Source organism: Cydia strobilella, chromosome 24 (assembly GCF_947568885.1).
Source record: "Cydia strobilella chromosome 24, ilCydStro3.1, whole genome shotgun sequence".
NCBI classification, from domain to species: Eukaryota; Metazoa; Arthropoda; class Insecta; order Lepidoptera; family Tortricidae; genus Cydia; species Cydia strobilella.
The window spans coordinates 4,313,625-4,339,494 of NC_086064.1; the positions used below are offsets into that span (position 1 = coordinate 4,313,625).

The following is a 25,870-nucleotide window of genomic DNA, read 5'->3' on the forward strand; positions in this document are numbered from 1 at the left end:
ACCGGGCCGGAGCTTCCGGCGCTTCGTTTTCTATGGAAAGCATCACGTGATCACCTGTCATGTCATAGAAAAGTAAGCGCCGTAAGCTCCGGCCCGGTCACGGCCCGGTCTAACGTGAGTCATCCTTAAATCGTTGGAGCCATGCACGCACATCTGTATATTACAAATTGCACGTCTACGCACACGCAGTCAGTGGCGCATTTGCAGTCTAGGCCCCAGACCCTGTAGTAAATAAACTACTAGCCATCCATTTCTCAGCACGCATCATATAGACTGCCGCCTTGCTGCCGCCCCTAATGTCCTTAATTCGCCACTGCATGTAGTCGGTGTACACAGACCAAAGGTACCCTATCCTTCGTCTAATATATACCTACTGATCGTGACACCCTGTTCTCTAAGTTCTTCTTCTATAAAGAAGTACAATGTTAAAACCATAATATTCATAATGCAATATCTGCGGATGCGCTAAGTGACATTTAGGTCAGTGTCATTAATGGGAATCGGATTAGTGTCTGGCTTGCAGGCGTTCCTGACTACTTAATTTGATCTTATGCATAATGTAGTTACTCTTTTATTGTTCGAACGAGACAATCTAAGGGAAATCACACTTTATAGCGTACCTGATGAGATTTAATACCTTAAGGCCTCTCCACACTCGAGCGCGAATCGCGGCGCGAAGCCACGAACGCGAGTGTGGAGTCTAGTTCGCTAATCAACGAAATCGACTCCACACTCGCGTTCGCGGCTTCGCGCCGCGTAGTCTGGAGCGGGCTTTAGGGATATACCTTGGGTTGCCATACGTCAGGATTTCCCCTGTCATGTTAGGATTTTTGATCCTTTGTCAGGAATTATGGTCAATTGTGAGGATTGTGGGGGGACTTGAAGAGTGTCAGGGTTTTATAAAAACCTCAACTAACGACAAGGGCCAGGTAGGGAACAGTTCGGGACTTAAAAGGTAATTTTTGACGGGACTAGTTTGTTATTATTAAGTTTTTATAAGTGTATAGAGTTTAGGTTTATTAGGTTAGTTTTAATTTTATAATATAGCAATAATATGCTATCTCCAACCTATACATAACTAACGACAAGAATCTAGCTAAAAGTCTGGAGTTGGGCAGGGGAAAGGAATGGGAAGGACGTCCGCTAGTTGGGTTGGGTAGTAGGGCCTAGTACGGACCAAAGGATCGTTCCGGTGAAGCCTAAAATCATTTGACCGGCCCCGCCTCTTTTACTATGTACATGCTTGTAGGGATGCGTGTCGCAACCTTCGCAGACTAACGTTTATATATTAGGTATATCGATTATAGTAAAGCTTCTTTTAAGGGTTCCGTAGCCAAATGGCAAAAAACGGAACCCTTATAGATTCGTCATGTCTGTCTGTCTGTCTGTCCGTCCGTATGTCACAGCCACTTTTCTCTGAAACTATAAGAACTATACTGTTGAAACTTGGTAAGTAGATGTATTCTTTGAACCGCATTAAGATTTTCACACAAAAATATAAAAAAAAAACAATAAATTTTGGGGGTTCCCCATACTTGGAACTCAAACTCAAAAAAATTTTTTTCGTTAAACCCATACGTGTGGGGGGTATCTATGGATAGGTCTTCAAAAATGATATTGAGGTTTCTAATATCATTTTTTTCTAAACTGAAAAGTTTGCCCGAGAAACACTTCAAAAGTGGTAAAATGTGTCCCCCCCCCCTGTAACTTCTAAAATAAGAGAATGATAAAACTGAAAAAAATATATGATGTACATTACCATGCAAACTTCCACCAAAAATTGGTTTGACGAGATCTAGTAAGTAGTTTTTTTTTAATACGTCATAAATCGTAAACCGCAATTTACCTTTCACTCACGTTTCACATAAAAAATCTAAATTAAAATTATCTAATGTACGGAACCCTCGGTGCGCGAGTCCGACTCGCACTTGGCCGGTTTTTTTTATTTTACCGATGGTTCTCACTCCAGAAATAAACGACTAAGTTCCGAAAACTCATTGGTACGAGCTGGGGTTTCAACCCGCTAGGCGCTACCTCCGGATTGAAAGCCACCCGTTCTTACCCTCAGCCTACCAGCACTAATTTTCCACGCAATAAAAATTTTGGTGTATACTTACTGCCGTGAGGGAAAAACTTGGCGTAAATATCTTTGAAGGAGTCCTCTTGTACAACGCCTTCCGGACATTCCTGTAAAAGAAAACATGCTTTAACACGTTTTAATAGGTAACTTCATGGAGACTGTATAAAGGAGCCATATCTCTATGTATGAAAAGTGTCCATCAAAAAACAGTAATTAGGCGGCGCCACCATACACCAAAATACTACCAAAAACAACCTACGTAATTTGGTCGGGTTATTTGTTGCCTTATATGGTTCATGTTATACTCATGTCCCAGAGCCTAACTAGCGTCACCGGAGAGATTAGGAACTATTGTTTAAAGCTTAACGCGGTCACTTTTACAACAATTCTGCCATAAGAGATTGCGATCCTTTCTATACCATCCATAAATGCAATGCTAAATAAAATGGCCACCAAAGGGTAAAATAACCTACTTAATAAAAAAGTTTGTAGCTTTGCGAAGGGTTGTCTTCCCATAGAAAATTTGAATTTCGCGCCTTTTTCTACTAAAAAAGTGAGTTTGCCAGACTTATATAAGGATTTTCAAATATTTAATATGGCAACACTGGGATCTGGGGCCCACCCTGAGGGTCTACCGCATAGACCTAGCATTACATAGACCAGCTATACGCGTGCGCCCGTAAGGGATAGACATAGATGACGTCATAAACGTGGGGATACCATATTGGTAAAAATTACCCCAATATTTGATATCACGTTGGGGCGATTACCCTGGAGGCAAAGTTAGCTTGTTTGACGGTAGTTCCTAATCTCTCCGGTGGCGCTAGTTAGCGCCACCGGAGAGATTAGGAACTATTATTTAAAGCTTAACGCGGTCACTTTTACAACAATTCTGCCATAAGAGATTGCGATCCTTTCTATACCATCCATAGGTAACTTACTAGTGCATCCACAGATGCTATAACTAGGATGATAGCACCCATTGTCAGGCCTCTTTACAAAAAATTACCCTACAGCACAAAATCAGCTCGATACAGTTTCACTGTGTATGTCAGTATGTCACTCGAGGAAATAGCCTGTTTTGAAATCACAGTTGGATTTAGCCCATATTTTAACTCGTTATTTTTTAGTTTTACCAAATTGAGAAGTTTTTAACCCCTCACTGCTAACTTACGGTAGGGTAGACCGAGGAGAATCGGATCACAGGGTGAATCGGATCATGATGAAAAATCCATTGGTATTTGAAATATTGCATTGATATGAGTGCACTAAAATGGCGCTGTACATTTTTAGTTTTACCAAATTGAGAAGTTTTTAACCCCTCACTGCTAATTTACGGTAGGGTAGACCGAGGAGAATCGGATCACAGGGTGAATCGGATCATGATGAAAAATCCATTGATATTTGAAATATTGCATTGATATGAGTGCACTAAAATTGTCTTCTGTGAATGTTAGTCTGCGATGCCAGTCATAAGCAATATTTTCAATATCAACATTTTTTTTAGTCTGACCCGATTCGCCTTGTGATCCGATTCCTCGGTCAAACCTAATTACTAAATCATATAACTACGTGGCTGGAAGAAATCATTGCCCGTGACCCTAACGACCTCATTAGTGCTCAAACATGGAGTCATTATCGACTTCACATGCTAGCGCGTTACTACTATTGTTACTCGAAAATTGTACAATTTTCTTCGTGGTTTATCGTAGACCGATGACTATCTACATACCGGCTGAGACAATTAAATGGGCTTGTAGAATAGAGAATACCGTCTATAGGCGAGTGTTAAGGGGCCCACTGACTATCAGTCCGCCGGACGATATCGGCCTGTCAGTTAGAACAAAAATTTGATAGTTCCGAACAACTGACAGGCCGATATCGTCCGGCGGACTGATAGTCAGTGGGCCCCTTTATGCCTAGGGACCGACGTCATCCCCATACCGTAAAATGGGGTGAGTAGAGTTCGCGGGAAGAGTTGGGTTATGAATGGGGAGAGAAGGTATGAAAGGGGGGTGAGATGGGATTTTAAGGCTACTGCTACAAAAATAATGTATTCCAATTTAAAATAGAGCTATAGTAATACTCATAATAAAAATAAATCGATCCAACAATCTTCCAAAATCACCTTTGTATGAAAACCCATCTCACCCCAATTACGAGGGACTACGGGGTGACGTGGGTTTTACTGTTTATCGTCAAAGTTATGAAATGGAACTACCCAAAATAAAATAAAAACTAAAATACAAACGTCCGGAACACTTATAATATACACACATAACAATGGTAGACCGTAGTAGGGCATCACGTGCTGACTATGGCGCCAACATGTTATACCTACTGACCTTTTATTTTTTTTAGGGTTCCGTACCCAAAGGGTAAAAACGGGACCCTATTACTAAGACTGCTGTCCGTCTGTCACCAGGCTGTATCTCATGAACCGTGATAGCTAGACAGTTGATATTTTCACAGATGATGTATTTCTGTTGCCGCTATAACAACAAATACTAAAAAGTACGGAACCCTAGGTGGGCGGGTGCGACTCGCACTTGGCCGGTTTTTTCTTACCTCATGGTGGAGATTATTCAGTAAAATGGTTTTGATGGTGGAGATTATTCAATAAAGGACATTCACTGCCAACGACCCGCTAGGTGGGTTCTCTGTTTGGTATACGGTTTTCCCGTATTATCGGCTACGCTCGTAGCGCGTAGCTCGCGCTGACACTGAATGTGTTAAGACGAAAGTGGAGGACACGTGCGAAATTGCCTTTTTTAAAATCTTATCCGGGGGGGGGGGGACTACGTTTGTATGGACAAAGATAGATATAACTCCGTAATAGATGGATACAGTCTAAGGAAAAAACGTGCCTCGAAAATCAAGAAAATTTGATTCTATTTCAGAGGGCGCTACTAGTTTTGGCCTACAGTCGTATAGATGGCGTGGACGGTTTCGTTTGTTATTTAACAATTTTAACGCATATCAGTGAAAGAACATGGGTCAAAATCATAAAAATAATTAATGCAAATAAAAAAAATCATTTATCTATATTTAAATACATTTTATCGTATTTTTATAAATCTTCATTTTTAATTTTAATGTGTGTCGACAGATGGCAGGGAATTTACTGGGGTTACAAAATTTACTATGACAGTACCGCTCTAGTATAAGTTACTCTAGGGTATGGAGAAGTCTATAGGATTGTGGCCAGACCACTGCCAGGCCCTTTGACATTGCAAATGTCATGAAGGGTTATACAAAATGGGTATGAAATTAGATTCTTTCACTGAGATCAAATTGTGTAACAATATTCAGGAATCAAAATGGGGGCTCCATTTGTATGGTTTTCGTTCGTCTAAATACTAAATAAAACAAAACTTTAAAACGGCTCGACTAGGAAATAACCTCGTCTTTTTAAAGGGTATTTACGCTTCCTGAAAACTCAATTACGAGTTAAGCAAATATGTAGTAAATTCTGACGTAAGTATTTATGTCGCTGGCGATTATGTTTACAGACCAGTAATGGGATTGAAACAATGATTCAAATGAGCCGTCAAACGTAGTGATTGTGACTGCATTTTTAGACTGGCAACATGCTGGCAACTCTACGGGGCATGGCACACTGCCACACACTGCCATAGAATAAATAATAGTACCTACTGTACAGAAAGAAAACTTCCTATAAAACCGAAGTTTGACAGCGGTTCAGGGACGAATGCAGATCCTTTCTAATTATGGCACTATCCCTTTCGGCTATTTAGGATTGTCAGAATTCAAGTTATTATCTCATCTGGTCGTGTACGCAAAGGGACGTCAAAGATGTGTCAACCCTAATAATTTCTCGGAGCAATGCTGAGCCGAACGGAGCCGAGAATACCCGAAAGGTTTCGGACCCCTGATACTGCGTCCGATTCGCACGGACTTGACGGTGCCGACCTGCGAGCGGGATATCGCTATAATACGTGCATCGCGTTGTCTCACTCAAACTTCGGAGCGACGTACGAATCGGACGCAGTGTGCTATGCCCCTACAGATTTGCAAGTTGTGGAAAGTTTAAATATTGTTGGAAAAATTTAGTAAAGTTGAATAAAGAGATGAAGTTTTAGTGACCCTTCCACGAGCGCTTTTTCAACGCGCGTTAAAAAAGCGCTTGAGTCTGCCCGCACGCTAAATTCGATTAAAAGGCCAAGGCTTAAAGTTGAAAATCCAACAACGCCTGATAAAAAGCTCTACCGCCATCGTGTTAATAAATACACATGTTTCCATTTGTGACGTTTTCAACCAAAAGGACATTGTCGGTTGTCGATAAGGTTTAATTCTAATTGAAGCTATATGGAAATAGCGCCTTACTGACAAGCGACAATAATTTGTATCATTCAAAATGCTTTTTTAACGCGCGTTGAAAAAGCGCTCGTGACAATGAGGCCTTAGTGTTATGTTATAAGAGTTTTTTTTTATAGTTACGATGAAGATTTACCGCCCTTTTAAGGGTTTTTCCAGACAACCTTCGGGTTAGTAACTCTATCTGTGTGTCTGTATGTATCTATTCACATTTAAACCGCTGGACTATGGATGGTATAGAAAGGATGCCAATCTCTTATGGCAGAATTGTTGCAAAAGTGACCGCTTGCAGCTTTAAATAATAGTTCCTAATCTCTCCAATGGCGCTAGTTAGGCTCTGGGACGTGAGTATAACATGTAAGGCAACAAATAACCCGACCAAATTACGTAGGTTGTTTTAGGTAGTATTTCGGTGTATGGTGGCGCCGCCTAATTACTGTTTTTTGATGGACACTTTTCATACATAGAGATTTGGCTCCTTTATACAGTCTCCATGCGCTGGACCTTTTTAAATAACATGTGGTATGGAGATAGTTTGAGTTGCTTTAGTAGTTTTTATTAATCATCATCATCATCAGTATTATCACCATTCTACGCAGACAAATTTGTGGGTAGGAGCTATTTCATAACTCGACAACGAATAAAAACCTGTACAAATCCCGTGTTTACATTGTTTATCATGTGATGCGATTCTAATTGGTTCAGAAGCCTTGTAAACTAAGCCAATTTAAAAAGTCACATGTACACAGGAATGTCAATTGATTTTACATCATTCTGCTTATTAGATCGGCGGGAATTATTGATTTAAATTGGCTTTGCTCGCCCCAATTTTGCGTGATGACGACTAGGATTTGTTTTGTATTTATTTACACAACGATTAGTAAATATAGTATCCGTTTAATACGACTTTGCGTGTAATGTGGCGTTTTAGAAACACTGGTCCCAGCAAGATGTACCATATTTTTCACGGTTAATACGAGCGGATTTTACCACGATTTTACCATATTGCACATGTTAAATTAGTTTTATAGAAATTGACCAAACGTTATTTTATAGTAGCTAGAGTTAGACCAAGACAAGTCTGCAACGATTTTGATCGCACACGCAGTGCAAGTGTTATTTATACGTCGTAATTTCATAGAAGTTTGACGTTTAAAATAACCTACCTGGGTATATATACCGGGGATGTTGCGGATGCCGATTTTTTGACATCCGCGGACGCGGATGCGGATGTCGAGATTAGGCACATAAAAAACGTCAAATATTACACTTTAGTAATTTTTATTTAAAAAAAAAAACGAAACTTTTAGTCTTTGAACAAGAATATAGGTGCCCCACAATCGCATTACTATACTAAAGTCCAAATAAAACAAACTTTTCACTTCTTGTCGCTGTCCGTCATAGGCTAAAGTCCTCAATCGACGAATCCGAAAAACGAAACGAGATTCCTATTGGCTAATGACGAAATTACCTAGCACTTACGCCGCCGCTAAGACGTTCCTGTACCTACCTGTTCCATATCCGCATCTGCATTAAGCTCCGCATCAATTTTATGCGGATGCAGATGCGGATGTTGAAAATAATGCGGAAGTTCCGCGTTGCGGATGCGGATGCGAATATTCGCAACATCCCTGATATATACCTTTTTTTTTTTTTTTTTATGAAATAGGAGGCAAACGAGCAGACGGATCACCTGATGGAAAGCGATTACCGCCGCCCATGGACACCCGCAACACCAGAGGGGTTGTAAGTGCGTTGCCGGCCTTATACCTACTTAAATATGGAAATTCCGTTGCCGATCGCGGTAAACGAATACCAATTGCATATGATATTACATTTAGGTTCTCTGCTTTAAAATTATAACGTGCTTTGGAGAGCTTCAGCTACGGACGTCCATGGAAAAGTATAAAAGTGCCCATATTTGCGAAAAATTCCGGACGCTACTAATGTAAGTAGTTTTATATTCAAAGTATTCAGACGTCATAGCGAACGTGAAACAGTTCAACTGCCGACTAGGTAGGTATATATAAATATTTAATCAAAGCAAATTGCAAAAGCGTACCAAACGCCTAAAGTAAAAATTATATAAAAGTAATACCTGGCTGCAATTTCAGCATTTCACATAACAAAACGTGTTTACGCCGAAATAAAACAGCTCATTTGAACGATGAAACAATCTCGAAATAACACAGTCATAAAAGCTACTAGGCTAATGAATTAGAAAGAGATCGGTAGAGGTATAAACAGCGTGTTAGAAGGCGACGTTTGTACGTTCTCATTTCTGCTTGAACTAAAAGGGCAGTAGGTGAGGATGTCGTCGACCGTTGGCGCCAAAAATAGGAGTCGTGTCATCTTGACAGTTCGCGGCAAAGAAAGTCCGAATGTTATGCAAGTTGTATTTATAACTTGAAAATTTTCAAAGAGTTCTTTTCCCAAATGAGGCTCGCTTGTGAATGTTGAGGGTTGTTCTGTGTAGAACGAGTGTTTCATCCCAGTTATATGGCTTTTTTTAGGGTTCCGTACCCAAAGGGTAAAAACGGGACCCTATTACTAAGACTCCGCTGTCCGTCTGTCCGTCTGTCCGTCCGTCTGTCCGTCTGTCTCTCTGTCTGTCACCAGGTTGTATCTCCTGAACCGTGACAGCTAGACAGTTGAAATTTTCACAGATGATGTATTTCTGTTGCCGCTATAACAAAAAATACTAAAAACATAATAATATAAATATTTAAATGGGGCTGCCATACAACAAACGTGTTTTTTTGCTGTTTATTTCCGTAATGGTACGGAACTCTTAGAGCGCGAGTCCGACTCGCACTTGGCCCCGGTTTATTCTCTCCTGCTACGAGTACGTACAATACGACTATTATCTTAAGTAAAGACGGCTTGCATGTATATTGTATTGTTTGACAAGCCATTTTCGCCAGTAGAAAAATACGGCAAATTTAAAAAAAATTAAGTGCGCAGGGTTGTCCTCAGGGCCGGATCTAGGGTAGAGCGAGTAGAGCGGCCGCTCTAGGCGCCGGATGGCAAGGGGGGCGCCAAAATGACAAAAGAAAAAAAAAGACGAGTGTGACGCGGGCCCAAAATACGGTTCGTTTTGCTTTTGGGTAAAAAGCTTCAACGAAGGACGCCAAAACCCGATTTCGCTCTACCCTGATCAAGGACTCGGGCCGGCACTGGTTGTCCTCTCTTATTAAATTTGAATTTCACGCCTATTTCTAGGTACTGACTGACCAAGTGGGTTCGCCAAAGTATTGTTAGGTATGTACAATTTATAAAAACGCATGTAATAAATCACTTGACATTGGAAACAATTAAATTCAAAAATTCTATGGGAGATTACCGAATTAATTATTTTATGATTAATTATTTACACAAACTTGTTGTAAAACGTCTGAAAAGAGTACTCGACTTAAGTAACGTAATTTAAAATAATTACAGCTATTAATATTAGGGTGTCGGTCGCCTCTCATCAATCACTCGCTGTCATGTCGAGGCTTTCTTTAATAAATGCAATCATGGAGACTGTATAAAGGAGCCAAATCTCTATGTATGAAAAGTGTCCATCAAAAAACAGTAATTAGGCGGCGCCACCATACACCGAAATACTACCAAAAACAACCTACGTAATTTGGTCGGGTTATTTGTTGCCTTATATGGTTCATGTTATACTCATGTCCCAGAGCCTAACTAGCGTCACCGGAGAGATTAGGAACTATTGTTTAAAGCTTAACGCGGTCACTTTTACAACAATTCTGCCATAAGAGATTGCGATCCTTTCTATACCATCCATAAATGCAATGCTAAATAAAATGGCCACCAAAGGGTAAAATAACCTACTTAATAAAAAAGTTTGTAGCTTTGCGAAGGGTTGTCTTCCCATAGAAAATTTGAATTTCGCGCCTTTTTCTACTAAAAAAGTGAGTTTGCCAGACTTATATAAGGATTTTCAAATATTTAATATGGCAACACTGGGATCTGGGGCCCACCCTGAGGGTCTACCGCATAGACCTAGCATTACATAGACCAGCTATACGCGTGCGCCCGTAAGGGATAGACATAGATGACGTCATAAACGTGGGGATACCATATTGGTAAAAATTACCCCAATATTTGATATCACGTTGGGGCGATTACCCTGGAGGCAAAGTTAGCTTGTTTGACGGTATTAAAAAATTGTTAAATAAAATGTCAATGGGCCGTTCTTTTGAGGCGTATAAACAATGAAATACCTCCTATAATTCGCGCAGGTGGTACAAAACTAAACATGTTTAGTAAATAAAACGTAAAATAAAATGTATTATGGGTTTTAATTTAAAGAAATCACAAATCGCAATCACACCAATTAATGTACACCACATTTAATCTTCACAACATTTGTTTATTTATTTTTTGGAATTAGAAGTAAGAAAAAACTTCGAGGTCAAAATTACCCATAAAATTATGATATTTTCATCTGGTATCCCTAACATGATTGTTATGCAGCTAAATTAAGAAGAAGTTTAAAAACGGCTGACCTCAGACTCCTACCTACCTACGTAATTTGGGCGGATAATTTTACAAATAATGTTTTGTTAATTTGCGTAAATAATTGTGATATTTTTATTGAAATCGTTTGACTCTACATTGCTTTGAGTGTAACGTAATTTTCGATGTTATTCTCACATATTGCGTTAAGAGGAAGGTGTAAAATACCGTACTTACGTGTGAAAGGTTATGATCTCATATTTTTGCTCAGAGCGGCTATTACAGCCGATTACAGAACAATTCACCAGTATTTTATCAAAGTTCAAGCATTCAAAACGCTAACCATCACTATATTTCATAAGAGAAAGCACAATTTCATACAAAACAACGATAATTAAACAAGCAACGAACAAACATGACATGTCACGTACTTATTTGTTTGCCACAACCTCGGTTGTGGCAGCGGTGGAAAAGTGAAACTATGACAAGGACAAACAATAACAGCGCTTTCTCTGCTACTCCTACTGAAAGATACATAAGACTATCCCGTTCGGTCATTTTCCCCCACTCCTCATGACCGATCCAGTTATACTAGATTCATGGTCTACCGCTAAAATCGAAAATTGAAATTTTGTTATATTCTGCCTCTTTATCACTCTTGCATATTCGAGCGATAGAGAGGCAGATTAAGAAATTTCGATCATAATTTTTCACCGTAGGCCCTCTTGAATCTATCTAGTGTGTCAAGCCATTTCCGTCAGTAGAAAAAAGCGGCAAATTTAAAAAACGTAGGCGTGAAGGATAATCGTCCCATAGAAAAATTGTATTTTCACATCACCAATTCGAAAAAGGGGTTTTTCTTCCCTGCTAGGAGGGATCAAAGTAACACTTTTCTGTTCTAGGACACTATTTTTACATTTTTTGCATATTATTTTTTTAGCTTAAATAATATTTTTAGACATCATAATTACCTAATAGGTGATGTGAAAAGCAGTATGTGTCACATGGTAGCAAAATTATTTCCATCCTGGGCGTAACACACTTGAATCCCTCACTACGCTCAGGATTCTACTTTAGAATCCCTCGTTACTCTCGGGATTCTATTATAGTATCCTTCGCTTCGTTTATGATTCAATATTCAATATTCGCTGTAAATATGTAATTTTGCTCCCTTGTAACACAATCTACTATTCTCGCCTTTTTGTACTGACAAACTTGTTTCACCGGCTATACACAACCTACGGCAGACTGAGTATAAAAGCTCGACGGTTGATTTGAAAAATGAACTCCCGTTTAGGAAATATGGAGCCGTGTTTGATGTATCGTTCTAGTTTGTTACCTGTCAGCTGCGTTCGCTGTAACGTGCCAAGATTAAAATATAGCGAGTGGAAATAATTACTGTAGACAAAGACTAGTAAATATTCAAGACTCCTCGCTCTTGCACCGTAGGGTGGACAATCCGCTTGTTGTGAGTACAGTCTGGCAAAAAAGAGTGGATATTAAAAAGTGGCAACACTGTAGTGTCGTCCCGTTTTTCTTAGATTGATTTGAAAGGGACGACACTACAGTGTTGCCACTTTTTAATTTCAACTCTTTTTTGCCAGACTGTACTTTGGCTATAAACTAAGCCTAAATCTCGTATACGGTATTCGGGAAAATTAACGTGTGAACCTAGCCTTACTCTAGAGCTGCCGTACAAAGTAGGTAGATATGTTGATTTTTGTTATGCCAGTAGCGATCCCCGGTTTATATTGAATATTTAATAAAGTTAGCACATAAACCCGCAGTAAATGGTCGTAACCACGGCCCAAATGCATTTGCAATTTATATTAATAGTAAACTGCGTCCGACTCCGTACTGTGCAGTCAACATTAACAGAACAATAGGCCTTTGTTATGTTCGACTATTCAATAGAACGGAGTACAGTCAGTATCAATAGTAACGGATGAAACAACGCGTCAAAAGAATCTCATGAGGTACTTTTCCAAATAGGGATACATATATCTCTACACTATAGTACATATACCCTACAGTTCGAGTATCAGCCACAGTCTAATTCTTCTACGTATAGAGACAAATATCTTTGTTGAGCTATTAGAGAATGGTCGATATTTTAGACGCGTAGTCTGGATCGATACATTTGACGCTGACTGTACCACTCACAACAACCACACCAATTTAAGGCTTATTACCAAAAACCTTAACTAGTGAACAAAAAACACTGGTGCTGTTGCAACTGTCATACAAAACAAACTACCATCGCAGCAGCTGGCGGCCGGCGCGCTCACATCCCCACGCGGGGCCGAGTACTGATCATTTGTTTAATCTATAATATTATTGATATTTCTGTATATTTTCCTCGCAGTGGAAGGGAAAAACAGAATATATAATGTCCATTTTAACCTCGACTTATTGCCTCGGATATAATGGGTTACTTTATATCGTTGTATAATCTACGTTTTCTTCACAAGCTAGAATTGTATTAAACATATTAGTAACGGGTCACTCACGTATTTTAAGTCGAAAACGTGACTCGTTACTAATATGTTTAATATGTCTGTGTCTCACGGAAGTTTTGTTATTAAAATAGCTATAATTGTAACCAAATTGTAACGTATCTCTATAGATACCACGCACACAAATGCCAAAGCCAAAGCCAAACTGTGTGTGTGTGCGATTATGCATTTTAAAAATGATTTATGTATCCAATTTGTACCTGACAAACTCAAATCGAACTGCAGTCACATTTCATATAACCTGCCTTTAACAAACGCGGCAGCATAAAGAACCTTTCGTTAGCAAACGAACGCTATATAAAGAACCTTTTAAAACACGTGAGGAGTGACAGCTGACGTGCTTCCGCCGGAACCGGATGTGCTACTAATGGTTCTCGACAGGAAATCGGGAGACGTTCAAAGTTTCGGCGATTTAATGTCGATCGATCCTGCGCAAATTGTGTAAATATTAAGTCTTTGGTGGTCAAAGGACTGATTTTCAGTATTTTTATATATTTTTTCCCTTTTTGTTAAATTAGGTTTCTAGATAACATTCAGGGTACTGAAGTGTAAGGGTAGTGAGGTAAGTATACCTCATTAACTAATTTAGCGCTAATCACGACACGTTGTGTTTTCGCCTTTACAACGCATTTTCGCTATGTACTGGGAAAATCGTGTTTTCGGTTACGATGTAGTGCTACGACCGTTGCTTAGCAGTGTTTTGTATAAATTAACTTTTTAGCTTTAACTAGTTTTAAGACATTGCTACGCCCTTGCAGGGTGACCATGTACCAAATCTCTATGTAACACCTTTTATAACCATGGTTTTTGCATTAAATAAATGAAATAAGTGTTATAATTTTCATAAGCGTCGTTGTGTCGTTGTGCAAGTGCGATACGGCTCATGGCATGGGACTGACCCTGTAGCTCTGGCTTCACACTAGGCCTTTTGCTTCTGCCGAAACCGGTGACTGGCTGTGATTAGCCCTTACAAGTAACAAAATGCAAAATGTAATCATTGCAGATAGCTATATTATTTGATTGTCCATTGTCCTTTAAAGCTATTACTATTAGAACTTATATGGTGTAAGATTTAGCCTTTTTTAATCCCAATTTTTTATAAAACTCCGAATTCGTAACAAATACCGGGATCCCGGGATTGATAAAGAGAGTTTCGGTATTAATACCGGTCCGGTATCCAAATACCGGACCTAGATGATACGTTTTGTTTATCAATAATGAATTAGCATCAACTCACCGTTTTGAACCCCCGATACATGACACGTATCTCTTGCTTCGAGAACTTGGTCTGCCGACACAGCTCCTCCAGCGCCACGGGTATCACCTTCGGCGTCCGCGTTGGCTCCAACTCGTACGCATTCTCCTCCACGGGAGACTCAGGAGGCGTCGCCATTTTTAATTTCAATTATTTGCACATAAAACTCAGGTACTTAGGAGCTTTAAAAGTGGAAAGAAGTCTTTGCTTGACTTAAGAGAGGACTTTTTTGAAGTATTTTTGCTAAACAGCGCTTGATACAATGGCAAGTATATCCGAAAAATACTGATATTGTGTGTGATAAAAATGTGTATGTATGTATTTAAAAATCTCATAAAATAAGCTCAACAAGGACAAGACGCGCCCAACACAGTTTGTATTGGCTATTTTTGAATTTAAATTCAAAACATTTTGTAAGTAAAGTGAGAAAAGAGCGAGGTACCGTGGTAACGCGTTAGGTATTTTATATGGTAAAGTTTAAATACATTTTGGCGATGAATTGACAGTTTTGAGGTTACGCTGGATGGTTGCAGGGCAGGAACGTTCTGAAACAAATGAAATTTTAATTAAATACATTTTATTTTGCAGTTTATAACACAAAACACACGTCTCGATGCTCGAAATAATATAAGGGAAGTTACAAAAGATATAAAAAAAAAAACAAAGTTGTCTTAATGACATTACACCTAGGTTTATCTAAAAAAAAATATAACCTGGCAAGCCACCTTTGTCAGCAAAATGTAATCGGGAGATCGAGAGAATTACGGGAGTACATTCCACCTAATTTTTTTTAATTCGTCGCCTTTTTCTGCTGACAAACTTGGCTTGCCAGAGTATAGGGTAGGGTAGGCAACAGTGGCTCAGCTCGAACAGTGGCTCAGTCGCCCCAATATCGCCTCTATCATGTTGGAATAAGGTTGAGTGAGCCACTGTACCCGGCAATTTTTTCCGAGCCACTGTTTCCTGCCCTACCCTACATACAGAGTATACACATATGGCATTGACAACTATCGTTTTGAAAATTGCATATTTCATAGTCTGGCAAAAACAGTTTTTATATAAAATCGAAATTAATACGCACACCTACCTAAGTTTTTAAAATTTTCCTACTTTTCTACTGAGAAATTTGTCAGACTACAATCCTATTTTATTTTAACATCCGAACGGTACATAATTATTAAGTCGAAATTGCATCATAGTTTGTAGTTACACAGTTTATTACTAATAAAAGACAGTAAAAAATAACATTAAATAAATAAACATTATAAACAATATTAAGAATGAAGATATATAAAACATCCCAACTCTGCGGTGTAACATTTAACTACCAAAACTAATTTAATTGAAAACTACTACGATTTCTTACGGAAATTGGCCGGACGCCATTTTTGGCCGCCGCTAAAAGTTGTGATTTGTGGTTATAACGGGGTTGCCATTGTGAAAAAGTTTCATTAATCATTATTGAACGGGTGATATTTTATTCAGTAGGTATTTATTATTTCCTGATCCGTGTCTAAATAGGTATAGCGACACCATTTGAAGATGCAGGCCAAAAAAACGGCTAGATTAACTTTTTGAATAATATAATGGTAATATTAAAAAAATGAATACTTTCGCGTGTGATTTTTTTTCAATTCGGACGTCGTGGGTTCGACTTCTGGATGGTACACATATACGAGTACCTATAAGTATCATTCGTTATTCACTAATTTCACTATCAATAAAACAAGGTGTTCTCAACCCGCATTGGCCCAGCAGTTTAATTTCCATGGAATTTTGAAATAATGACTTTCTACAATAAAAAGCACTGTGATAATTTGTAGTAAAATATGTAAATATGAATGAATACGTGAGAAATGGGCGTGCCATGAAATCATAGTTTTGCCAAGTTATTACCTATGTGGTAGGTACTTTAATATCTAGACACGCGGCAGCGTGTCAAGCGAAGTTCAAGCTAACATTTACACTAAGCGCACACATCTTCCAATATCCTCCCCTGTAACCTGCAATAAACATTAATGGGCTCGTAAAAGCAACCTTTTTTTAATAAAAAAGCTGTGGCAACACATGTCAGTTAAGGCGGGGTTGCAAGCGCCAGTGGTTGAAAACGGTGCAACATTGAATTTATGATTATTCTACTTCGATATTACTGATATTAGACTAACGCGCTGCGTCTTACGTAAGCGAACAACTCACGAACGCGAAGCGAAACGGCGCGGCGCGGCGGGCCCACGGCGTTCGCAATGAGATCGCCCACGTAGGGCACTTCTATGGGAATCAAACTGATTGATTCACCCCGCGCCGCGCCGCTTCGCGTTCGCGTGTTGTTCGCCTACGTAGTACGCTGCTTAAAGTATATGCCTACCATTGATTTGAGGCGGTTAATAGAAGAGGCTTGGCTACCTACGTGCGACTAACTTGTATTCTGTTAACTAAGTCAACATCTAACTGATCTAATAACTAGATTTAGTCCTAAAACTAAGCTACGAGAGACGAGTTTAATTAAGTCGGAGAGTCAAATAAATAATGAACGGTGCATTAGTCCTTAATACAGTTTTTCCATAAAGATTTACACTGATTAACTATCCTATCTTGACCGGATAACAGAAATAACACTTAAAAATCTATTCCACCAAACATTCAGATTTGTTTTTCATAACATCCCCTGGGCAGGCGCCATTTTGCGGTCGCCATTAAACATCATTTTATCTGTGGTTAAAAAACATTACGACTTTTTCGGTACCGATTTATGATTTATGGTTTGGTTCGCGCCAACGCGGGTTTTTTTTTGACATTTTATAAGCTGGAAGAACTTTAGAATATTTTTTCAAATAAATTTCATTTGCTCTTCCTTTTTAGGGTTCCGTAGTCTACTAGGAACCCTTTTATAGCTTCGTTGCAAACAAATGAACATATTTCACGCTATTTTATTTGCAAAAGAGGACACGAGCAACATAAACTGTCTCTTGCCAACAAATGTATACGATGTAAAGTTAAATAAAGCCGGAAACTGACGAAGAACACAAACACGCGACCGTTAAGGCCTAAGGCCTCGTTTCCGTAAGCATTTTCAACGGTAGGAAACATAGACATAGTAAATACAAGTAGTTATAGACGCGCCACCGAGCGACCGGGGGTAAGAGAAAGAATATTCATATAAAATTTGGGCAGCATAGGATTTTTTTTCTTTCACTTATAAATTTCGGTATTTCGCCATCGTTTCCTACCTATTATGATGCCACCCAGTCGGTAATAAGGACAAAGCATGGCACTATTTTCTCTTTCCTCTTATAGGAATCGCAATAAGACTACCTTTCTCTATCAAAGAGTGCCAGGCCCTTAGTAGGAAAGGACAAACGGTAAGGTTTAATTCATATATAGGGTCGGTTGCACCAAACCGTCTGTCACCGTTAAAGCGTTCGCAAAATTTTACTGTGTGGGAAGTTTCATAGATCTCTGCTGCGTGACGTTGTCTACAACTGGCCTATAAAGTACAAATTATGTAATCATTAAACTGACTGAATGACATCAGTTAGATGGTACCTATCTTGATGTCAGTCGTCGTTCGAATTGGCCTGTATGTCCTTCTCTGCGTCCTAATATCTCCTTCTTTACTTTCGGGAATGTAAATGACTATGTTATCTGGACATAGAGATGGGTAGTGAGTAAATACTCAAGAGTAAATACCGAGTAAATACTCAGTATTTACTCAATTTACCCGTATTTACTCGTTTATACCCAATTTGGTGGGTATAAACTATTTAGAGTGCTGACACTGCTGGCAGGGTATAGAAATCTGAAATAAAGGTGTATTTTGTACTGGATTTAGTAGTCCAATTAGTAAAAAATATATTTTAAGAGGGGGTTCCATACATGTAACTAAGTGTCACAATAAAAAAAATCTAAAACCACCAACGTGTGGCACATCATTAAATTGGTCTTTAAAAATAACTTCAATGTTATTACGCACTTTTTTAGATAAATTTATTACTTTTGGGAAAAAACCGTTTCCAAAGGCCAAAATAATGTTCATCCCTCTATAACTTTTGGAACAAAGTTTAATAAAATATGAAAAAATAGCGGGAGAATAGACCCTAGAAAACACTTTGAGAAAAAAATATTTTAAACATGATCGGTCGAGTCATTTTTGAGTTTTCATTAAAAAACTCTTCATAAAAGGACGTAAGTGCCGCGTAAACACGTAATTTGGCGTGTACGGGGATTCAGGATTCTAAAAGGCGGACCTGTGGATTTTATTCCAGTCCTCAGTCACTTATTTTAATGGGAGAGTGGAACCCAGCGTGGAACGACGCTTTTTAAGCAACAGTTGGCCGCAACTAGATGGGTAGTTAGTAAAAACCCACCAAATATTTACCTAAAATACCCGTATTTGCCGTATACCGTAACTATGTATTTAGTGTGGTTAAAATATGATTTAATTATAGTCGTTAGTTTTCAGGCTGGCCCTTTCGGTTAACTCTTTGACTATTGTAAGTAAAACCGCACGTGCTACTACCTGCAAAAAAAAAGAATAGCTAACTTTGACCGCGTATACTATACGGCTGTACTATGTATAGTCGTTAATTTTCAAGCTGGCCCTTGCAGCTAACTCATTGTCTATTGTAAGTTAAACGGCACGTGCTACTCACTCAATAAAAAACGGTTCGGTCAATTTAACCGGTTATTGAAATACAATTTCTACTGTACTGTGTTCGGCGAGTCGAACGCTACAGAACCAGTCTAAAATATGTCAACAAGATGCGTAACAAAGGTGCGTTATCCGATATAAAATATATATTTATCGGAGAGCGCACTTACACTGGTTTTTGAGCGTTGGCCTAGGGGGTCATCCATAAATTACATTACACGAATTTAGTGATTTCACATTTGGCAATCCAGTTCCCTCTCGTGTGACTTCACATATTTGTCAATTTTGTTTTCAAAGAAATTAGCAAATTGAATGAAATATAGTTATTTTAATAAAAATATTTTAAATAATAGGAATATTAGAAATTTTATGACACGAAACCGATACGATATACCGTTTCAAAAACTAGGTTATTTAGTTGTATCACGAATACAAACAATCAAAACAATTTTCGACTACAAGTGAAGTTAAAGTGACGTCACAAAGTTTGTAATTCCTCTCCCCCTCCTCCCTAATTAATAGTTTTCCATTGTAATTGCCACGTATTTAACCGGCCAACTAATTAATCGAATTTGGGTAGTTTAAAAAATAGAAATGGGTGCTTTTTTATTTTTAGTTAGCTTACTTTGGTGTCCCACTGCTGGGCAAAGGCCTCCCCTCGTTTTTTTCCATTCGACCCTGTCATCGGCATTTTCCCACCATTTGGGGTAGAATGCGTCCAAGTCGCCCCGCCATCTCCTTTTCGGTCTACCTGAACCCCGGCCTGCACCGTCTATGGTGTTCCGTGGGTCCCACTCAGTAACCATTTTGGCCATGGGTACTCAAATTAATAAATTGGCAACAAAAAAGGAGGCTTAAATTAATCAATATGAGTTGTATTTTTATGAATTTTGGCCATATTGCCAGGAAAGACAGTGATAACCTGGAAAAGCTGGTGATCACTGGTAAAATCGAAGGCGATAAGCCGAGACGCAGGAGCCCAATGCGGTGGACAGACCAAATTCGCTTAGCCCTTGATGTAACGCTCCACGGTGCCCTACACTCGGCAACAGACAAAAAGAAGTGGCGGCAAATTGTCCAAGAGAAGCTAGAAGTTACCTAGAAGTGACCACGCCCCTCAGTGATGAGGTAACCGATGAAAGGAGGAGGAGGAGACCACATTTTAAAAAGAAAACGGCTATATATTTTAGGCTCATATAAATTATGGGCGCTAAAATATTATACACAGCCAAATTATATTATTATATGCCCAATGAAAGTTCGTGTTTAATATTTTAGATTCCCGAATATTGATAAGCCAATAACGTATTTAACTGTATTTAAAATTAATTATTTTACACCATGCATAAAATAAAGCACCAGAAGATTAATAGAGAAACGTAGACAGCAGTTATTTTTAGACACAATTTCTATTTTAAAGCCCGTATAAAACAATAAAGAGTAGGTAATTTGATTGTGACGTCACATGCTAGTGTTTCATATAAATTCCGTAGTAGCAAAATCGTTTTGACAGTTCGAAAAAAGAAACTGATTTGACTAGTAGTCAAATACCCTATTAGAATTATATGCCAATGACCGAACCTTTTTTTGCAGGTAGTAGCACGTGCGGTTTTACTTACAATAGACAAAGAGTTAGCCGTAAGAACTACTATACATACTATGTAACAATCGCCGCGCTATCTGGTAAGAGCTATATTGTAAAGTATTTTCGTCGCAGTTTTATTTTAATAAAGAACTGGTTAAAAACTGTATAATATGTGAATCAGCTTGCAACATGCACTTATCTAGAACGTAAGTAAATAAGTAACTTTGAAAGTAATTAAGTACCTTCTTATTTAAAACAAAATTGTTAACTATACTTTATCACGTCTATATGCGCTAAATTCCAAATTACCTCCCACTGATAATCACCTTTTTGCCAAAAACTAAGCGTAATAAGCTTCTTATAACATAAATATCATTAATACACGTTAACACAATTAAATAAAAACCAATTTAGTACTTAAATCTCACCAAAATATTGAAATTTTGTTAATAATCGTTTTTACTCACCAAAATGAGTAAATACGAGTATTTACTGTATGCTTTGAGTAAATACTGAGTAAATACTCAGTACTACTCAGTATTTACTCACCCCTACCCATCTCTATCTGGACATCGTATATGAACATCAGTAACATCACAATAAAACTTTCAAAATGTTATTCTTGGCTTCCTGAGCTATAAAATTTTTCACAACCCGTAAAACTTAACGACATTACCTCGTTATGTTTTTATAGCAATAATCTTATTTTACATCTTATTAACAATGTAGCTTGGGCGCCATTCATTTATTACGTTAGACGGTTTTTGCCAGATTTTGACATCTTCCCACCCGTATGTAAGGAAAAATAAATATATATACGTTTGGTCTGTTTTTATTTTTATTTTTCAAACATTTTTAGGAACTTTTATTTCTACTTAGATATATACCTAAAAAGAAAAGTAATAGTACTTTTTATTTTTTGGTGATTTTAACTTTGAACATATTTTATGATCTTACGTTAGAATAAGTATCAAGATTCCCTCCCACCTCCATGTAAGAAAAAATAAGACATGATCGACCCCCCTCCCCCCTAAATCGTCTTACGTAATAAATTAATGGCGCCTAGTATGCAAGTACTAAGTTTACATCGTAAAACATGCGAGTTGTGAGAAATTTCACGAATTTTCAGTTTACGAAGTATTGACTGTATTAAAGATGGTGATTAAAAATTATGTTTTATGAAATGGTGCTTTGATGTTTATTATAAATAAAACATAAACGTTGATATGTATGTTAGTTAATACTGTCAGTACTGTCTCTATTCCTGCCAGTGTTATACTTGGTTATACTATTCATATACAGATGGAATATATACTATGTTATACAGGGTGAAATTTTAACCATACTCTGCGTAGTGTCTTTATAGTTTATAGGTCATACTGAACAGCTTTTATTATGGGATCAATGCCGAAATCGAGAAACAAAATTGCCTGCCCCATAGAAATCAGCGGCATCACATCAGACAACTTTTTTTGCGAGATTTCGGAGCCATTAAAAATTATACTTTTTACTTATCAAATCAACAAAACTCACTACTTTACACGTATAAATGTAACGCCAATAAAGTATAGGTAGGAAGTAATAAACAGTATAAACACAGATGTTTCTGGCGCTCAGCGTTATTTTTAAAACCATAGACACAGCATTATCTTTTATGCCTACTTGAGTTCGTTTCCGCTTATTTGGCGCCAAATACTAGTCAAGCGCGGGAAAGCAATAGCTGAGTGAATTGCAAAATAAAGTGTACTTTCCAAAATCGGAAATGTCCTCAACATTAAAATATCTGTCAATAAATAAATATCGCACATACAATCATTTTAAACACTCTTACATAGACCGATAGTGGGACCATATTTTTGACCTTAAAGTTATGATAATTCTAAAGAAGGAAAAGTGATGCTTATATGGCAGGGGACATGTTTTTAAGTATATTTGTAATTTAAGACGAAAAGTTAGAACGAGCGTTAGGTATAAATTAGGTATTTATATATTTTGATTGATGCTTTTTGAATATTGAATTAAAGTGCAAAGTTTAAGCTTCATCGTTTAAATTATGTATGACTCTTTAAACTGTTACATTTTTAGAAAAAAATTTAACGTGCTTCTTTGTCAAACTAAAATTAGCTTATTATTTTGTCGATATTGAATTAAAGTTTTAAAAATCCACAATAATATCTCTAAATTCTTAAGTTAATAGACAAAGCCGAAAAATTAGAAAAATAGGATTGCTGCTTAAATTTTAATATGCGTTTTTTGTCCTGTAAGGTCCAATATTGAATTAAAGTCTATAAAGATAAGTTTCATACTATAAAATAATATATGCAACCATATTATGAAAAGTAAGAAATTTCTGTGTGTAGCTTCCATTGTTATAGCCAAATCTATTTAAAAAGGCGCGAAATTCATACATACGCCGCGCTGGTCCGTCAAGGTGCCGGCGCGGCACGCGGGAGCCTATCGTAGCATTCGTATCTATCTATACCTATAGGTACCTCGCCCGGTCGCCCCACCCCCCGCTCAGCTTTGTAAGCGCTGCTTGACTTTTCTTGTCATTCATTAGTTTGTTTACCGTGCACATAAATTAGATGCCGATATTACGTGAAATTAATGTAATTATGACTTCAAAATGAGTACAAAATGTTTGTTATGTGGACTGATTATTTGTAGTTACTTAGTGGTCCGAGAGCTGGTAGACATTTTGGAGTAGGTCCTTGAGGCAAGCTGAAAATTTGCCTGATACTTCTCCTATCATACCCTAACTCAGCACTGGAGGTCTGGCTGCAGGGTAGCGGGGCTAAATCAACCCTTATATTTTTAGAGATTTTTTAGGGCTCCAAAAAAGTTCGTGAGGCAATCTGTAATTTTTACAGGTTGAAGTTAAGTATCTAAATAGTCACAAAAAAATAAGCCTGAACATTTGGTCGGGTCTTTGACCTTGCCAGAAGATCTAAAAAGTAACGTATGGCACTTACTCGTACGTAAAATTAAGTTTGTCTACTATAGTAATTGTATGCATTACAAAGTTATTTTTGTAGTACAGTAAATTAAAGACTACTAGGTAGGATGTACAGTCAGCAATACTATTCGCTTAGCACCGTTGCATACAAACTTCTTTACAGGGGTGGTATCTTTTCTCTGCAGCTGACTGTACAATGTGATTGTAACTATGACGATGGTGTATATTTATGATGTATGTTATTTATTGTGTTTTTTGTATGTTACTTAAGGGCTTCTGTTAAGGGAACGAAAATTTGATTATTTAAGCCCTGTAAATATTTTTTTCTGTTTTTTTTTTTCTATTTGTTTTTTTTTTTAATGTTTATTAAGGGTCCACTGCAGGCGAACGAAAATGTTTATTATTTTGCGCTACGGCACACGGTTTAGGAGATACAGAATTATAAAGGTTTTTTGTGTTTTTTTTTTAATATATTAATTAAGGGTTTCTTAGTGGAACGAAAATTTGATTATCTTTGCGCTCCGTCGCACGGTTTAGGAGATACCAGCCCTCTAAAAAAAATTTGTTTTTTTTTCTTTTCTTTTTAAATGTTAATTAAGTTGAACGAAAATTTTATTATTTTACGCTACGACGCTATTATTAAATTATGTTAGATTTTGAAATTTTTATATTAAATATATCTACTTATATATAAAGTTGAAGTTTGGTTATTGAATTTTATATTAAATAAATATACAAAAAAAGAAATATAGGGCTGTATCTCCTAACCCGTCCGTCGTAGCGCAAAAATAATAAAATTTTCGTTCCCCTTTAAAAACACTTTTAATATACAAAAAACACAATGAAACACAATAAGAAAAAAAAACTCTACACGGATGTATCTCCTAAGCCGAGCGTCGTAATATTAAAAAAAAAAAATACCAAAAAAAATATTTATAAGGCTGTATCTCTGAACCGTGGGTCGTAGAGTAAAATAATAAAATTTTCGTTCAACTTAATTAACATTTAAAAAGAAAAAAAAACAGAAAATTTTTTTTTAGAGGGCTGTATCTCCTAAACCGTGCGTTGTAGCGCAAAAATAATCTTATTTTCGTTCCCCTTTGTACCCCTAAGTAACATACAGAAAACACAATGAAAAACTAAAAAGAAAAACAAAGAAAAAAATCTTTATAGGGTTGTATCTCCTAAACCGTGCGACGGAGCGCAAAAATAATCAAATTTTCGTTCCATTGCAGTGGACCCTTAGTTAACATTAAAAAAAAAGAAAAAAAAAACAGAAATAGTACATTTCGATGCTAGTGCGGAAAGTATGTCATACTTTACATACTTTCGAAGAATGACATTTCTGCACGTGTATCGAACGACGTTTTTTAATACCGTTGCGAAAAAATAAGAAAAACAACAAGTAAGGAATTCGAAACTTTTATATTATTAATTCTGTGACATTATTGACATTAGACTTATATTGACCGGGATATAGACCGTGATTACCTTTTGTATTATTTGTAAGCTCCCGATATTTCAAAACCACCGTGAATCATTCAAAACTCTAATTATTGACATTGACATTATGAAGAGGTGTTTTTATAGCTTTTATTCGACTAGAATGGATTTTGTTATTATTATTGAACTCACTTCATACAACATTATACACATTGTATTGTTTTACAAATATAAAACATTGTACTATTATTACCTAAATATCGTTATTAACGATTATTTCAATACTCAATACTCAGTAATCAACATAAAAACCTACTGTTAAAGTAAGAATACGAAAAATATAAATATTTTATATTTTATTACTTACCTCTTCATCATTATAACACGTCTATTTTTTTATATATTGAATATTGAAAAACCGTTCTTAATAAGTTGTCTGAATAGAACGGAACGCCTGTCAAAGGAGAGGCGTTTTTTATTTCTGCTTTAAATTTCCAAAGGCAACATTCGATATTGTTTTTATAAATGTACGATACACAAATAATCGTAATTAACGATATTTGGGTAATAATAGTACAATGT

The 25,870-nt window shown here is 37.3% G+C and overlaps 1 protein-coding gene across 1 annotated transcript in view; it reads right to left on the minus strand.

Moving 5' to 3' along the window:
• The window catches only part of LOC134752180 (Kv channel-interacting protein 1), a 64,546-nt gene that overhangs the window by 11,174 nt on the left and 27,502 nt on the right, over positions 1-25,870 (minus strand). Inside the window, exons 2-3 of the mRNA XM_063687792.1 lie at positions 14,639-15,201; positions 2,118-2,187 (exon numbers count right to left, since the gene is read on the minus strand). Coding sequence (XP_063543862.1) covers positions 2,118-2,187; positions 14,639-14,794 — 226 coding nt within the window. The 5' untranslated portion in view covers positions 14,795-15,201. The remainder of the gene's footprint in view (positions 1-2,117; positions 2,188-14,638; positions 15,202-25,870) is intronic.